The following is a 14,806-nucleotide window of genomic DNA, read 5'->3' on the forward strand; positions in this document are numbered from 1 at the left end:
ACAGAGAAGAGGAATAAATGCATGGTGGGGGGTGGGGGGGGGTTTATTTGTACTTACTGCCATCATTGTCCCTTGTTTTATCAGGTTTTTTTATTTTATTGTGCTGTTTTTGTTGTTGCCGTGATTGCCGTGCTGCTGAACTACGATCAAATCATTGTTCTGACTTATCATTTGTCAAAATGGACTGCAGGCGCGGTCATGGTGTACATTAAAAAAAAAAACTAGTAAATAAATATTCAGGTCAGTCTTGTTTTTCAGTTTTAGTTTCTTTTTTTTCTTCCATTTCCTCTTCAGAACGATGACGGAAACGGCAGTGATGAAAAGACCCAGCGTTTGTGTAATTTAGTGAAGTTCTCTTTTTCTCTTTTTTTTTGTTGTGCATTTGAAAACCTCCGACGGAGAAAAACGCAGAGGAGAGAGGGAGACCTGCGTCAGAGCAGAGCTCGGGGTTTGACGTGCGCTCGCGCTGATCGCCGGGCTTTCGCTGATCGCCGAGCTCGCGCTGCAGCTACGCGCGCTTCCCTCGGGCTCCACGGCGGCGGCGGAAGAAAATGCGCCGCTCCTTCCGGAAGCTTCCGCGCAGGCCCGGACGGCGGTACGCGGACAAGGCCGCGGTTTGGGTGCGGTTTGGAGTGGTTCGGTGCGGTTTTTTTATTTTAATTTTTTATTTATTTTTTGCATAAATCAAATATTATGATAATAAATAAATCGTTTCCCTGGCTCTGACAAATGAACTGATGATTCTACACAAAGTTGGTGTAGTGCAGTGCATCCATGGGCTTTTCCCCTCTCTTATTTAAAAAAAGGAATGAATTTGTATTCATTTATTCATGAGCTCGGGGATCCCTGTGTCAGCAGCAGTAGTTACTCTTAAATTGGACTTGTAAACGGCTGGTCTGTGAAACCCGGGACAGTGGGCACTCACAGGGGTCTGAGTTGGGGCCCCTTGGGCGGGCCAGGAGGGCAGTTTTGGGCTGTGGGACTGCCGCTCTCGTTGACCTGTTGTTGATCGTTTCCCTGGCTGCCAACTGTAAATCTGGGAGGAAGCAGGGCCCTGACCTTCCTGTTTTACCCGTCGGTGCGAGCTGCAGCTGCCAGCGCGGCCAGCGTCAACAGCAATGCACCCCCACCCACCCCCCCCCCCCCCCGCTCCGCCCACTGGCCCCCCTCCATGAGTCCCCCCCCCTACCCACCTCCACCTTCTCTGTGCCTCAAAACGAGGTGAATTATGACCCTCCCAACTTTGTCAGGGCCTCCCCAAGCGAGGGGGGTTGCAGGATTCAATCCCCGGCCTGCCACGGCTGCTGTTGTGTTGCAGCCCTGTGAGTTGAGGTGCTTAAAAGCTGAATTTGCAGTAGCAGGTGCCCGGAGGAGTGACAGGAGCGTGTGTAACCCGTGCGCTCGCCCCAGGCAGGAGCGTCTGCTGGCTGACAAACACGAGGTAACGAGCCTCACGTTTCGCTGCGCTGGCACTGTTTCTCAGACATGGCGCTTCTTGTCTGGTTCGGTTCTCTTTTTTTTTTTTAGCTGCGGCTGTGGCAGTGTAATGAAAACGGGCAGCCGTGGCGGTCAGTTCCGAGTGTGTGGGGTGGGGGGGTGGGGGGGTGGTGGGGAGAGAGGAGAGACAAAATCAGATCGTTTTCAGCATGGTCACAAATCCAGGAGCGCTTGTTTTTTTTTTTTTTGGTGTTGTGTGAAAGAAATCAATACCGGGACAGGTATTTTTGGACAGACGAAGTCTGATCTCAAAGGTTTATGTTTCACCCTCAACAAGCTTCCTTAAATGGCTGGCTTGTCTGTGTATGACAGACAGATAATTGGGCGGATGATGGGGGGTAAGATGGAGTAGTCTTTCACACCCCTCGTCTCTCCTTCTTTGTCCTCTTATCCAGGGAGTGTCCCACTCACCGATGTTTTCTAAACCAAGCAGTAGGTAGAAGGAGCAGCTCAATTAGAAAGAGCAGCTCAGTTAGAAAGAACAGCTCAATTATAAAGAGCAGCTCAGTTAGAAGGAGCAGCTCAATTATAAAGAGCAGCTCAATTAGAAGGAGCAGCTCAATTATAAGAGGCAGCATGGTTAGAAGGAGCAGCTCAGTTAGAAAGAGCAGTATATTTGAGCCATGCTGCTTCTCCCTGGTTGTTGAACGCCCCGTCCAGGCCCAGCCTCCGTCCTGCTGCCGACCCAAGAGGTCCCAGCGACCAATAACGAGTTCACACCACGTTGCCACGGGCAACCGCGGTCGAGGCCAGAAGGCGGACGACACTCCCATCGCGGGGGGTGCGGCAGGGGGGGCCTGGGGGGTCGCCATGGCGTTTATTACCTGTGTTATTAAGCGGGGTTCCCAGGTGAAGTCCCGCTGAGGTGCAGCGACAGGCTGTAATTAACGAAGGGTACCCGGGGGCCACAGGGCTCCTGCTGTCCCATTATTTATTCATGCCTTCGCCGGGCCCCCATCCTGAGCGGGGTCGGGAGGGGGGGGGGGGGGTCGACAGCACTAAGAAATGCGCACAGCTGGATGCCCACTGGAGCAATCAAGGTGACCTCGAGGCTCTCCCAGGCTTCAGCAAACATGTCTATGCCCTTTGATTAGCACCTGGCCCACTTAGCCAAAGCCTAGTCTAGACCTGGGCCAAGTAGGTATTTTACCGTGACTACCATTATAATTTAAAAAGCCCTCCTGCAGGCCCCCGAGCCTTTTCAGCCAAGCGCGATGCTACGCAGAACTTAATATCATACCACGGAAGAACTCTGTCAAATGAGTTCTTTCTTTTATAGCTGGCGGTAATCTCCAGCAATTTGACTGGTGTCTAGATAAGAGATGTGGGTATGAAATACCTTGATTAACTGCCTGAACTGAACAAGGGGATGCGAGTTTGTCCTGAGGTGGGACAGGCTTAACAGTTCAGTGCGGAACAGCTGTGTGTAGTTTGGGTACAGGGGAGAGGCCGGTCGGACAGAGCTCTCTCTGTGAGACGGGACGGGGCCACAGGTGACCCCCTCCCCCCCCCCCCCGCCCCCCCAGCTTCAGCTTCCCAGCGTACCTCCGAGGTCTGAGAAAGAGCAGGCGTTCCCAGGACCTGATAATCCTGCACAGCGCCCGCCAACCAAAACTCCGCCGTATTTGTTTTCCTCGAATGTGGAAAGTCGCTGGACATTCCTCTGGTAATCTGCGAACGGTGCGGGCCGGGGTTAACCCTTCGAGCGCCGAAAAAACAGCCGTCTAGCAGATGGCCCTCAGGCTGAACGGTAACCTCGGTAACCGGCGAATGGATTAAAAGGGGGACGCGATTTCCCGTGCTTTTCCTCTGAAAGGACTCCCGCGTGCTTCCCGTCCTTCGCGGGTGCCTCTTTGCGGTCGCCCTGAGCCGGGCCTCGGAGCTCAGGGGCGAGCTAACGTGCTAAACGTGCTAACGTGCTAACGAGATAAAGAGCCGGTCAATGTCAAAGCGCATTTCTAACGCGAAAATGGTGTTGAGGGTGGGGGTTTCCGTGTGGAGGAACAGCACAGTGTCTGGTCTGTTGTCTGAATTTGGGCCCGCAATCAAGCTGCTAGAGTACCATTCTAAAAATGGCCTGGGTGGGGTGGGGTGGGGTGGGGGGAGGGCGGGAGGGAGGGCGAGAGAGGCTAATGCTTTTACGTCTGATGGCTTGAGTGAAATTTTCGAAGTACGAGCCATTTAATCAGACGGGCTGATGACTGGGCCGGGGTGCGGTCTGGCCAGCCGGTTCACCCCCCGCCAAACTCTGATGAATTAGCAGAGAGCGAGCGTTTTCCCAAACTGCTTTAGTCGTCCATCACCGGGTCCCGGCTCACAGGCTGAAAGGTGAAGATGCATCTTGTATTTGGGCCTACCCTGTTGAGCGCAGCAAGAACCTGCCACATAACTGAGCAATGGAGTACTGAAGTACTGGAGTTGTATCTGAGTAGTATCTGAGTAACGGTGTTGTATCTGAGTTAATGGTGTTGTATCTGAGTAATGGTGTTGTATCTGAGTTAATGGTGTTGTATCTGAGTTAATGGTGTTGTATCTGAGTAGTATCTGAGTAACGGTGTTGTATCTGAGTAACGGTGTTGTATCTGAGTTAATGGTGTTGTATCTGAGTTAATGGTGTTGTATCTGAGTAATGGTGTTGTATCTGAGTAGTATCTGAGTAACGGTGTTGTATCTGAGTTAATGGTGTTGTATCTGAGTAACGGTGTTGTATCTGAGTAGTATCTGAGTAACGGTGTTGTATCTGAGTAATGGTGTTACATCTGAGTTGGAATTATTATTATTACTTGTGCTCTCTAGTGTCTATACTGTACAAGCTGTGCCTATTGGTAACTGCACAAAATGTATTTCCAGAAGCCCAGCAAAGATGAATACAAATTATTTAGCAGCTCTGGTATTCTCCAGGTTATCAATTGTTCTTAAATTATAAATGAAAATTTATTTATTTTTTTTATCATATCTATGTATGTTTTTTTCCTCTCACTCACTGATCCGTGACGACTGATCCCATTGGCCCCAGGAACCAGGAAGTGAAACGCCTGCCGGGCCTCGGTCCTTACGGAACCTTAACGGTATCACCACGGCAACGAGCGTGGAGAAAGGTTCGAAGCGTTCCAGGCCCCAGTGACGCGGAGAAGGAGGCCGTCGATGCGTACTTGAGTATCGGGCGCACGAACGATGCTGAGTTTATCCTCAAGGCCGTCGGCGATGGCGAGTGCTAGCGGTGCGTTGTGTACGTGAGAGGATCAGGCAGCAGACCGGCTGATGGATTCATTTAATTCACGGGAAGCTCTGCGGTGTACGCGCAGGTAGCAGAGTTTTAAGCAGCCTTAAGTAGCCCGAAGCCTGAGCGCTCCACGACGGCGCTCAACCCACACTGTTTTTCATATACGAGGAGGAGGAGGGGAGGAAGAAGGAAAAAAAGGAAAAAGGTTTTGGAAATATTTGTCGAAATAATAATTTATGTTTGTTTGGGCTCTGGTGAGGATTGTGAAATAGAATTATTGCCCTTGGCGCCTTCACGGGAAGTGGAAACCCGGCCGTCGTTATTGGTTTTATTGGAGAATTAAAAGATTTTTTTTTTTTAACGAGAGATATATAACTTATATTTAGATATGGTCCCAGCGGTATGAAGGCGCTGCGCGTATGTTTTCCGTGGCTGGCTGTGGTGGTTTGGCCTGGTCGTGGGGGCTCGGTGGTCCCGGGCCCTGTCTGCGTCGGGACGGCCAGTAAAACGAAAACTTTCAGACGCGTCCGTAATGCGCTGCCGCCCGTAAGCTCTCCCGCAGCAGCCGGCCAATGGGAGGGTCCGCATTTCACTCAGTTTCTGAAAGCGGGCGTGTCCGGTTTTATTTGAACAGGAAGTGCCGCCGCGAGCGAAAGCGGGTTTCTGTTTTTAGCCCGGCGGCGCTACGACACCTGATTCAGCTGCTCAGACCCAATCACGGCCTGCAGTCAAGGCCTTGAGAAGCAGACTCCGCTCGTCTTTGTGCCAGGATAAAACAGAAACCTGCGCCCAGAACCGACTGTTCTCGGCCAAGATTGGACACCCCTGCTCTGGAACAAAAATGTCAGCTGCAGGATTTGTGATGAAAGCGCGTAAGAAAGCCCTGAACTGCAGAACCACTATAGGCCACGTTCGGCTGAAGATGAGCAGTGGGAATCCTGCATTGCACACTGCTCTGGCTCATATATTATTATGTATATGGGGGCGACATAGCTCAGGCGGTAAGAGCGGTTGTCTGGCAGTCGGAGGGTTGCCTGTTCGATCCCCCGCCCTGGGCGTGCAGAAGTGTCCCTGAGCAAGACGCCTAACCCCTAACTGCTCTGGTGGATGAGAGGCATCAGTCGTAAAGCGCTTTGGATAAAGGCGCTATATAGATGCAGTCCGTTTACCGTATATATTCACATTAAGAGAGCGCGCTCTCGCGCCCCGCCGCGTGCGAGGCCAACGCGGTAAACAGACGCCGAATCGTTTTTGTTTTCGAGCTTCGGCGTGTCGCGCTGACAGAGACGCCGGGCCCCCACCGCCGTGTCACCGCGATCGCGGCTCAGAGCCGACGGAGCCGCGCGGGGCTCCGCTCGCTATTTTTTACCCCGTGTCACAGCGAGGGGGGGGGGGGGGCGGGGCCCAGACTTCGGCGAGATCCACGTCAAGGGAAGGCAGCGCCTGCGTTCGCCGCGGGGGGGGCGGGGTCAGAAGAGAAGCAGGAAATTTTATGTGATTATCGTCTCATGGTGCGAGGTGACGGGGATTGTAGTACTTTTTTTATCTCGGTGCACTCAACCGGCAGAAACTCCACAGCGATGCGGGTCGCGCCTGAAGCGGAGCTCGGTTTTTGGCGGTTGGTTTGCGCCGGGTTTGCGCAGCCGAAGGAACAGTGGCGATATGCGTTTGCGTACGCCGATTCCCCCTCTTCACAACCTTGCTTTTAAAAATAAAAATAAAAATAGACTTGTTTTTTTTCCTCATTTGTACAGGGGATTTATTTTTATTTTATTTCGTTCTTCAAAAAATTTGGCACCTCCAAGTCCCACCCGAATTTGGAACGTGCACTCATGTGTTTTAATAACAGTTGGCAAGCCGGGCTGTGCCTGCGCCAGTTTTGGCTCACGGTTAACCACAGCATCGCCTGGGAGCATCGCCGAAGGTCGAGGTCAAAGGTCACCGCCGCCCCGTCGCTCGCTAGCGAGCCCCCTGGCACGTGCGATAACCCGCCGCGGCTGCTGCTCAGTCCCCCGGCACGGCAGCGTCCCAGCTCAGGTAGCGGTCTGCAGCTCAGTGGCTGTTCGGCGCAGGCAGAGGATGCACCTGCTAACGCACTTCCTGAGTTCTACGCAGGAAGTCACAGCGATGAGTAGCACCTTCGTTTGTGGCAGGCTGTTCACAGTTTCGCTTTTAAATGGAAACAAATTAAATTAATACATTAAAATAGAAATTGATCGGCTGATGCGTATAATGTCACTAAGCTTGGATTTTCTTTTGAATTGACTTGTTTGGGTTGACATATGCTGTGCTTGTTGCACGTGTGCGTCTACACAACGTCAAATTTTTAATTAAAATAAAACATTGGCCTTGGCTAGGCTGGCATAAGTGGCAGCTGTGAGCTTGAGGCATGGCAATAAGCCATTTTCTGTGTTTCTCAGGCAGTGATTAGAATTTTACTTTTTGTAATTTTGTTTACAAAACGTGTGACTCTTCGCAGGATGTTGTTTTGCTCCAGGATATCTGCTCTGTCTTAATTAATTTAACAGCAGCAGTTGCAGTAGCTCTGCGGTGCACTTAGCCTCCAAACAGAACATTTTGAAGAAAGTGTTTTCTTTTTTTTTCGTGCGTGTCACTTCCTCGCCTACTGTACAAGAGAGAGGAAGTTCAGTGGCTGAGAGCACAGGAAGTCACATGTTGGGCGCTGAGCATGCTCAGATCGCTCCTAGCTTCTGACAGCGTACCCTTCTCCAACAACAAGGTTCACATCCAATAGCCTGGACTGACTTGTACAGTAAAGGCACGTCAATGGATTTTAAAAAAATAAAGTAAATATTATGTCAGACATGATTTTACTGGTTGTTCTGCCTTCTCAGACGGTGACATTGCAAGAACAAAAATCCCTGAGAGGTAATAGCAGGTTATTGTGGACCGTACTGCAGAGTTTTTTCACTTGGGTGAAACTGAATATGGGGTTTGTAGCTGCGTGCATCACCTGTGGGTGTAACAGGCCAGGATGCAATTACCTTTCTTTCAGCCTCGCCAGTGTTTGCCTGCTGGACTGAAGCATAAAGCAGCACACTCCGCTGAGCCAAATCCAGACGTCCAGAGGGCTGGAAATCCCGGCCGGGAGACGTTCTGACGTAAAGCCGGATTAGTCTCGGGTTTCCACCCGGACGCGTCCCGGCTACGCCCTGTTCGGCCGGAAAAGCTTTCACCTTTCCACCGAACGCAGCCGGGTTTCCACCTGAGCGCCCAAACAGTGTTTCATCGTCTTTTCACAACCAAAAGAAAAGGGTTCGCTAGAGCTGGTCTGCTACGGACGCCTTTCCCACGACGGGCGGTCGATCTCGCCCCCCCCCCCCCCCCCCCCGGTGCCCGTTTGGCACCCCTCAGAGATGCTATCCCAGCATGCCCCCGTGACGTGATTCTCGTTCAGGGACAGAAGGTCGAGTGTGCTCGCCGCTGGGCGTAACTGACAGGGATATTGAGCTCTGTCACCGGGAGGATAATGAAAGGAGCCACAGCGGAGGAATTCATGGGCATCGCTTTCCAAATGTGAAAACGTACGAACGCTAAGCCCCTCCTCCACTCACCTGGCTCGGGACGACAGGTGCCAACAGAGAATTTAAGTTACGCATAACGGGACAACACACAGACAAAAACCACAACAACAAAAAAAAAAGTTTTGTCTGTTTGATCATAATCAGTTATTGTCCCTCGTTTGATCAATAAGATGATTTTCATTTTTTTAATGCTGTAATTCAGTATGCTTATTGTTAGCGTTGGTGTTTGGAGCGCTGGGACTTCTGATTGACTTCTCCGTTGGGGAACATTGCCGGTCGTCAGCTGTGCCTCTGGGACGTCAGCGCAGAGACGTTAGAGTCCTGAACCTGACCTTTGACCCCTTTATTCATGTAATTACCGGTTGGGTTTCGTATGCTTTCGTATTGGCTGGTCGGACGCCTATGAATAATAAAATGCAATGCATTTGGAGAGCGTGTGTCACTTGTGTGTACATATGTTAAACGCACAGGTACGCTGGACCTCACCTCTAGAGTTAGGTGTGTGGGGCGTGCAGTGTGACTACGGCGAGGGGGGAGGTTGGCACGGGCGGCCATTTTGGCTCGATTTCGGCGTCGGCCCTCCCTGGAGGTGCCGTAACCGGAGATTTCGGTTCCTTCTCCGGCCAGCCAGTGCTGGCAAAATGAAAGCCTTTGGCAGCGGAAAGCTGCTCTCTGTGCAGGACAGACGATCACTGGCATCACGAGCATCTGAGGCACAATCATCAGTATCATTTATAAAATATAACACAGCTATGCTTGGGGAGGGTAGGGGTAGTTTTATGAATATGGTGTATGTAGTTATCACTTGTTGCAACACACACACACACACACACTCGCACGCATGTACACACACACACACACACACACACACACACACCTTCCCTGAATTGACTGAGCCCCCGAGGCTGTTCATATAACAGTTTGCGATGGTCCGCTTTTCTCCAGAGCGTGACAAACAGAGTGGTGCTTTACCTGAGCCGCAGAGCAGCACCCCAGGAGCCCCTGTACGAAACCCAGCGGCTGTCGGTCGGACGCGGCTGAGGAGAGTCCAGTACACAGCGTCGTACTAAAGACATCGCTCGGCGTGTCCTGATGTAAATCACGTGCACTTCGTCTGGGGGGAAGAAAAACGGGCAGATTTTGTTTTGCGTCTGAGAAGCGCGTCGGGGTGCCGGCGGCGACGGAACGTTCGTCTGCGCCGCCCGCAGCTCTTTTTTATTGGTCGGATTTTATGGGTCCTTGCGCAAGGCTGGCATTGCGTGACCCGTCTGCACACGAAGCCCGCAAGCGCCCTTGCCCTGCGAAAACATTTGTGTACGAGCGGGTTTTAAAGTTTTTTTTTTTTTTTTTCATGATTTCTTTTTTTCCCTCTCACTCACTCACACGCGCTTGGATTTGGGTGAGAGTAATTATATTAGTTTCTGAGACCCGGTGAAACTAAAAATAAAAACTATATATAAAAAAAAAAAACTTATGTTGTTATTGCTATTATTGTTCTCTTAAAACTTTGAGAGAGCAAGAAAAATAAGTTTTATTATCTAGACCTTTTTTCTTCTGCCGGTAACCGCTCACGAGCGTAAAGGACTCTTTAACGGGCGCCGTGAGAGCCGTCAGATTCAGGGCTGTCTTTACCGGCGTCATTACACCTCATCTGAAACAGACGGAGAGAGAAGACGTGGCCCTTTTACTGCGCTGTAAAAATAACAGCAAGGCCTTATTCAAATTTCTGGATTCGACTATGAGTCCCTCACCGTTGGGGTCGGCGGTGGAGAAAACTATGAAACCCCCCCCTGCCCCCACCCCCCCCCCCCCCCCCCCCCCCCCCCCCCCCCGCCACTACAATGGGATAAACAGGTGGTTTAGTTCACAACACTGATTAAACCCGTGGTCACTTTGACCTCAAGAAATTAGTGTCTGCATGACTTTGTCTGTTTTGCTTCTAAATTCACTTTCAAGGCGTTTCGGACCAGTGGCAGAACCTCTTTGATGGCAGTCGTGTGTTGTTTGCTGTTTGTTTTCTGCAAACGTGGCTTAATTTTAAATCCTCAAAAACATGAAGAAAAAAAAAACAGTAGTTGTTTTTCCATTTTGTCACCTTTTTATGGACTTAGCGTAAAAACACTTTAACGGCATGTTCCGGAAAGGCACGAAGAAGAAAAATATACAAATTAATTTCTACTAGCCAAAAAAAAAAACAAAAAAGAAAAAAAAGTTAAATTCAAACACTTACAAAAACACACAGAAGAGTTATTTCCTTGTGGGAGTTGAGTCATGTGTTTTTTTTTAATTCTTATGTAGCTGAACTATCCCAAAACAGCAGATTCACTGTCCCATTTGCAGAAGTAAATTTTGAATATCATTTATTTTGAACTAAAATGAAGTCTCAAAATAACTTCAAAGTACATAATGCCTTTATTGAACGAGAGCGATTGTGTGGATCCTTCATCGTCAGCCCTTGAAGTTCGTTTTGAGGTCATGTGGGTTATTGTCGTTGGACCATGGGAAAACCTTAATTGGGCTTGCCTGCGAGCTGTATAGCCATGTTAAGCGTTATTTTTATTTGCTCTCGTTTAAATTTATCGTCAACAATGTTCTCCCGAAATAGGGGTGGGGCGTGTAGACTGGTCGGGGCGGGAGCAGTTTTTGGAACGGAAAGGAATGAGATGAGATGGAATTGGGAAATGGAGACTTAATTTGATCTCCTCCCCTGGGTTTAAGCTCAATATTAAATTTGTGACCCCCTGCTACCGTTGCATTCTGGTCCGACCAGCTTTGACTTGTAAAGGGAAAGGAGAGACGGCCCATGATGCTCTGTTGTTCCTGGTCCTCCAGAACAGCTGCGTGCCTACTGTTTTTTTTTTTTTTTTTTTTTTTCTCCAGTCTGGCCGAAACACTTAACTGCTCGATTCAAATCACCATGGCTGCCATTAATGAGCTTTGCACCTGCTACTGTTAGCAGCAGGGCTTTGGAGGGGTGGTAAATCACCATACTGAAGCCCTCAAGGACCCAAGGTGTTGGATACAACCCTTCTCAGGAGCATGGAGAATTTATAATAGCGCCTATCTCAAATAATCCTTCTCTGAAGCAGTGTAGAGAATGATATTTGCGCCCTGTAATTATGCTGTGTATGTCAATATGTAGGAATGGCAATTTACAGTAGCTGTGTCCAAAAAAAAAAAAGTTGTTCTTGATCCTCTTTTGGTCTTATTGGAGATTTAGGAGATGCTTGTGGAAAGTGTTGGGGCGTGGGCGGGGGTGGGGAAAGTGGTGGGGGTAGGGGTATTTTCGAACGGATTGTGTTGCGAACTGTGAACAGGTGTGTCCAGGGGACTTCCAGACAGCCCCGACCACCCACCCCCCCCCACCTCCCCATGGTGCACCTGCTGTCCCCTGATTGCAGCTGTTCCCATTGGCCAGAAGTTTCGACATCTGTTCCCCCCCGCCCAGGAAATCTAAATATAGGAAGGTGCTAATGCTAACACTTTTCGCTGAGGCTGCGCAGTGTGTTTTTGCTGGAAGGGGGGCTCTCCATCTTGACCTTGATGACACTTGGAGCGGGGGACGGGGGACGGGGGACGGGGGGGAGAGGGGGTGGAGGGGGGGCGAAGGTCTATTAATTTGGGTCCTCACTGTTACTGGTTCATTTGTTTTACCGGTTTCCCCTCTTAATGAATTCCAACCAGTCTCTGTAGTTGTGGTAAAGGTGTGTTTTTCGGGACATGTCCGTCTGTCGTGAATGAACTACATCTGCAGCGCAATACGTTGAACGTGCTGATGTGCTTGTCTCCGATTGGGCCAGGACTTTGAGTGTCGGGCGTCTGTATTGGCATCGGGATGGAGTAAAAGCATAGTACAGATACATATGATGATGATGAGTGTGCGTTTTTGTCCATGAGCAGGAACGAGCCAGTTGCTGTTTATTGCCATGGCGACAGGCAGCGCTGCACAGGCCCTCTCTGTGTTGTAGGGAAGCAGGTGCCTGGCCGTGTCCTCTCTCCTCTCTGACTCTGTGACTCTGCATCGCCACGCCCAGACAGCACTTATCTGTGTGTGTCAGTTATCTGAATGGCCTTAACGCTGCACAAAATCTCTCTGCCACACACGCACACACACACACACATACATACACACACGCCAACACACATGCACACACACACACACGCACACATATATACACACACACACAGAAGTATAATTTATTTACACACATACGTGCACACACAAACACATGTGCAAGCACACACAAACACACACACAAGCTCACTTATCACACAGCCGCAGCGCCCTCTCGCACACGCACACAGGTGTGTGCAGTACAGCCCCTCTGTGAAACAGGCCGACAGCAGCCCAGAGTCCGCATGCTGCATCAGAGCCCAGAGTCCCCTGCATCAGAGCCCAGAGTCCGCTGCATCAGAGCCCAGAGTCCGCTGCATCAGAGCCCAGAGTCCCCTGCATCATAGCCCGGAGTCCCCTGCATCAGAGCCCAGAGTCCGCTCTGCTGCTGCATCAGAGCCCAGAGTCCCCTGCATCAGAGCCCAGAGTCCGCTGCATCAGAGCCCAGAGTCCGCTGCATCAGAGCCCAGAGTCCGCTGCATCAGAGCCCAGAGTCCCCTGCATCATAGCCCGGAGTCCCCTGCATCAGAGCCCAGAGTCCGCTGCATCAGAGCCCAGAGTCCGCTGCATCAGAGCCCAGAGTCCGCTGCATCATAGCCCGGAGTCCCCTGCATCAGAGCCCAGAGTCCGCGCTGCGGCTGCATCAGAGCCCAGAGCCCAGAGTCCCCTGCATCAGAGCCCAGAGTCCCCTGCATCAGAGCCCAGAGTCCCCTGCATCAGAGCCCAGAGTCCCCTCTGCATCAGAGCCCAGAGTCCCCTGCATCAGAGCCCGGAGTCCGCGCTGCGGCTGCATCAGAGCCCAGAGCCCAGAGTCCCCTGCATCAGAGCCCAGAGTCCCCTGCATCAGAGCCCAGAGTCCCCTGCATCAGAGCCCAGAGCCCAGACCCCGCTCTGCTGCTGCATCAGAGCCCAGAGTCCCCTGCATCAGAGCCCAGAGTCCGCGCTGTGGCTGCATCAGAGCCCAGAGTCCCCTGCATCAGAGCCCAGAGTCCGCTCTGCGGCTGCATCAGAGGCGGCGCTGGCCGTGCCGATTCATTAGCTGTAAAATTAGCGCCTTAATTAGATGCGTAATTCTGCCGGGGGGGAAATGGGTCGCCTGCGAGACGGGGCGATGCGTCAGAGTGACAGGGTTTCCGAAATAGCCCAGGCCCCGTCGCCGCCCTCCGCTGGCGTGACACGTGACCCCCGAGGCTGCGGTCGCCCGAGCTGCCGGGCACCTCCGTCCCCTCGCCCTGTAGCCCCGCCCCCACGCCCTCCGCCATCGTCCTGCCCCTTTCCCTGCTCCGCCCGCCAGACCTGTGTGTCGCCGGTTCCCGCTGTTCGCTCGCCTCCCTCCAGCTTGTCCTGGGTCGTACTCCCCAGCGTCACAACTGCTAAAAATCGAGAAGGTCGTCACCCTTTTGAAGTGTAGGTTTTTTTTAAACGTTTGTTTTTTTTCCCCCCAAAGTCCTGAGTCTTGTTCTAGAACTGCATCCCTTTCAGTCACCGGCAGTGACTGTGACATCAGCATTCATCAGCATGTTCAGCTAAGGACATTCTAATCACACATTTGTGACCTCACACCTTTAAATGTTTAATTATTAACATGGAAATTAATGAGCTGTGTAAATGAAGGAAGGAACGGGGGAACGGGGGGGGGCAGGGGGGGCGAGCTGTGATTGGCCGCCTCTTCCTCAGCAGGAGTGAGTTCGTTTAACCGCCATTTTCACAACCGGTGACACAGACCGGTGCTTTCTGCCTGGTCACCTGGAACCGGGTTCGTCAGTCAGAACGCTTGGCGAACGTCAGTGAAGGCTGTTAGAACGGAAATCAGCGGGTCCCCGCATGATCTCTCAGGGGGGGGTCATGTGAGAGAAATCATGTGAGACATGGAGCAGACACCAGAGCCAGATTCCCACTGCAGGAACCACACCCCCCCCCCTCCCCTTTCCCTTTTTCTGTCTCCCTCTTTCTCTCTTTCTCTCTCTATCAAATTCAAATTTTAAATGTGTTCTTGCCATAACCACAAAGTGTATTTGTGTTGATTATAAAGTATGTAAAGTCCTAAAAAACGACTGACTAATGAGGAATCTAATGTCAGCTACTTCATAAAAACCCCTCTCTTTCTATCTCTCTGCCTTTGTCCTCTTTCTCCTAATTTGCCTCTCACACACACATGCACACACACTCACACACACTCACACACACATGCACACAAAAGCAAACACAAAGGTGCCCACAGTCCACGGAGTAAAAGCCCGGACTCTCCACCTACCTGTAAAACGGGCTCTTCCACTCTGGCGATGAAAAGATCGCACACACACACACACACACACACACACACACACGGTGCCCTTTCAGGCTGCACAGCCCCTTTCAGTGTGAGTCAGGAGAATGTGACACAAATGCATTAACTATCTCTGAATCACAGTCAAGGTTTTGAGATGA

At 51.2% G+C, this 14,806-nt stretch overlaps 1 protein-coding gene across 1 annotated transcript in view; it reads left to right on the forward strand.

Moving 5' to 3' along the window:
* The first annotated feature begins 551 nt into the window (after positions 1-551).
* kcnq5b (potassium voltage-gated channel, KQT-like subfamily, member 5b) overlaps positions 552-14,806 on the forward strand; it is a 54,263-nt gene continuing 40,008 nt past the window's right edge. The window contains exons 1-4 of the mRNA XM_035406943.1: positions 552-640; positions 1,411-1,441; positions 2,158-2,278; positions 12,610-13,403. Of these exons, the coding sequence (XP_035262834.1) occupies positions 552-640; positions 1,411-1,441; positions 2,158-2,278; positions 12,610-13,403 (1,035 nt within the window). The remainder of the gene's footprint in view (positions 641-1,410; positions 1,442-2,157; positions 2,279-12,609; positions 13,404-14,806) is intronic.

This window comes from Anguilla anguilla, chromosome 2 (assembly GCF_013347855.1).
Source record: "Anguilla anguilla isolate fAngAng1 chromosome 2, fAngAng1.pri, whole genome shotgun sequence".
Lineage (NCBI taxonomy): Eukaryota > Metazoa > Chordata > Actinopteri > Anguilliformes > Anguillidae > Anguilla > Anguilla anguilla.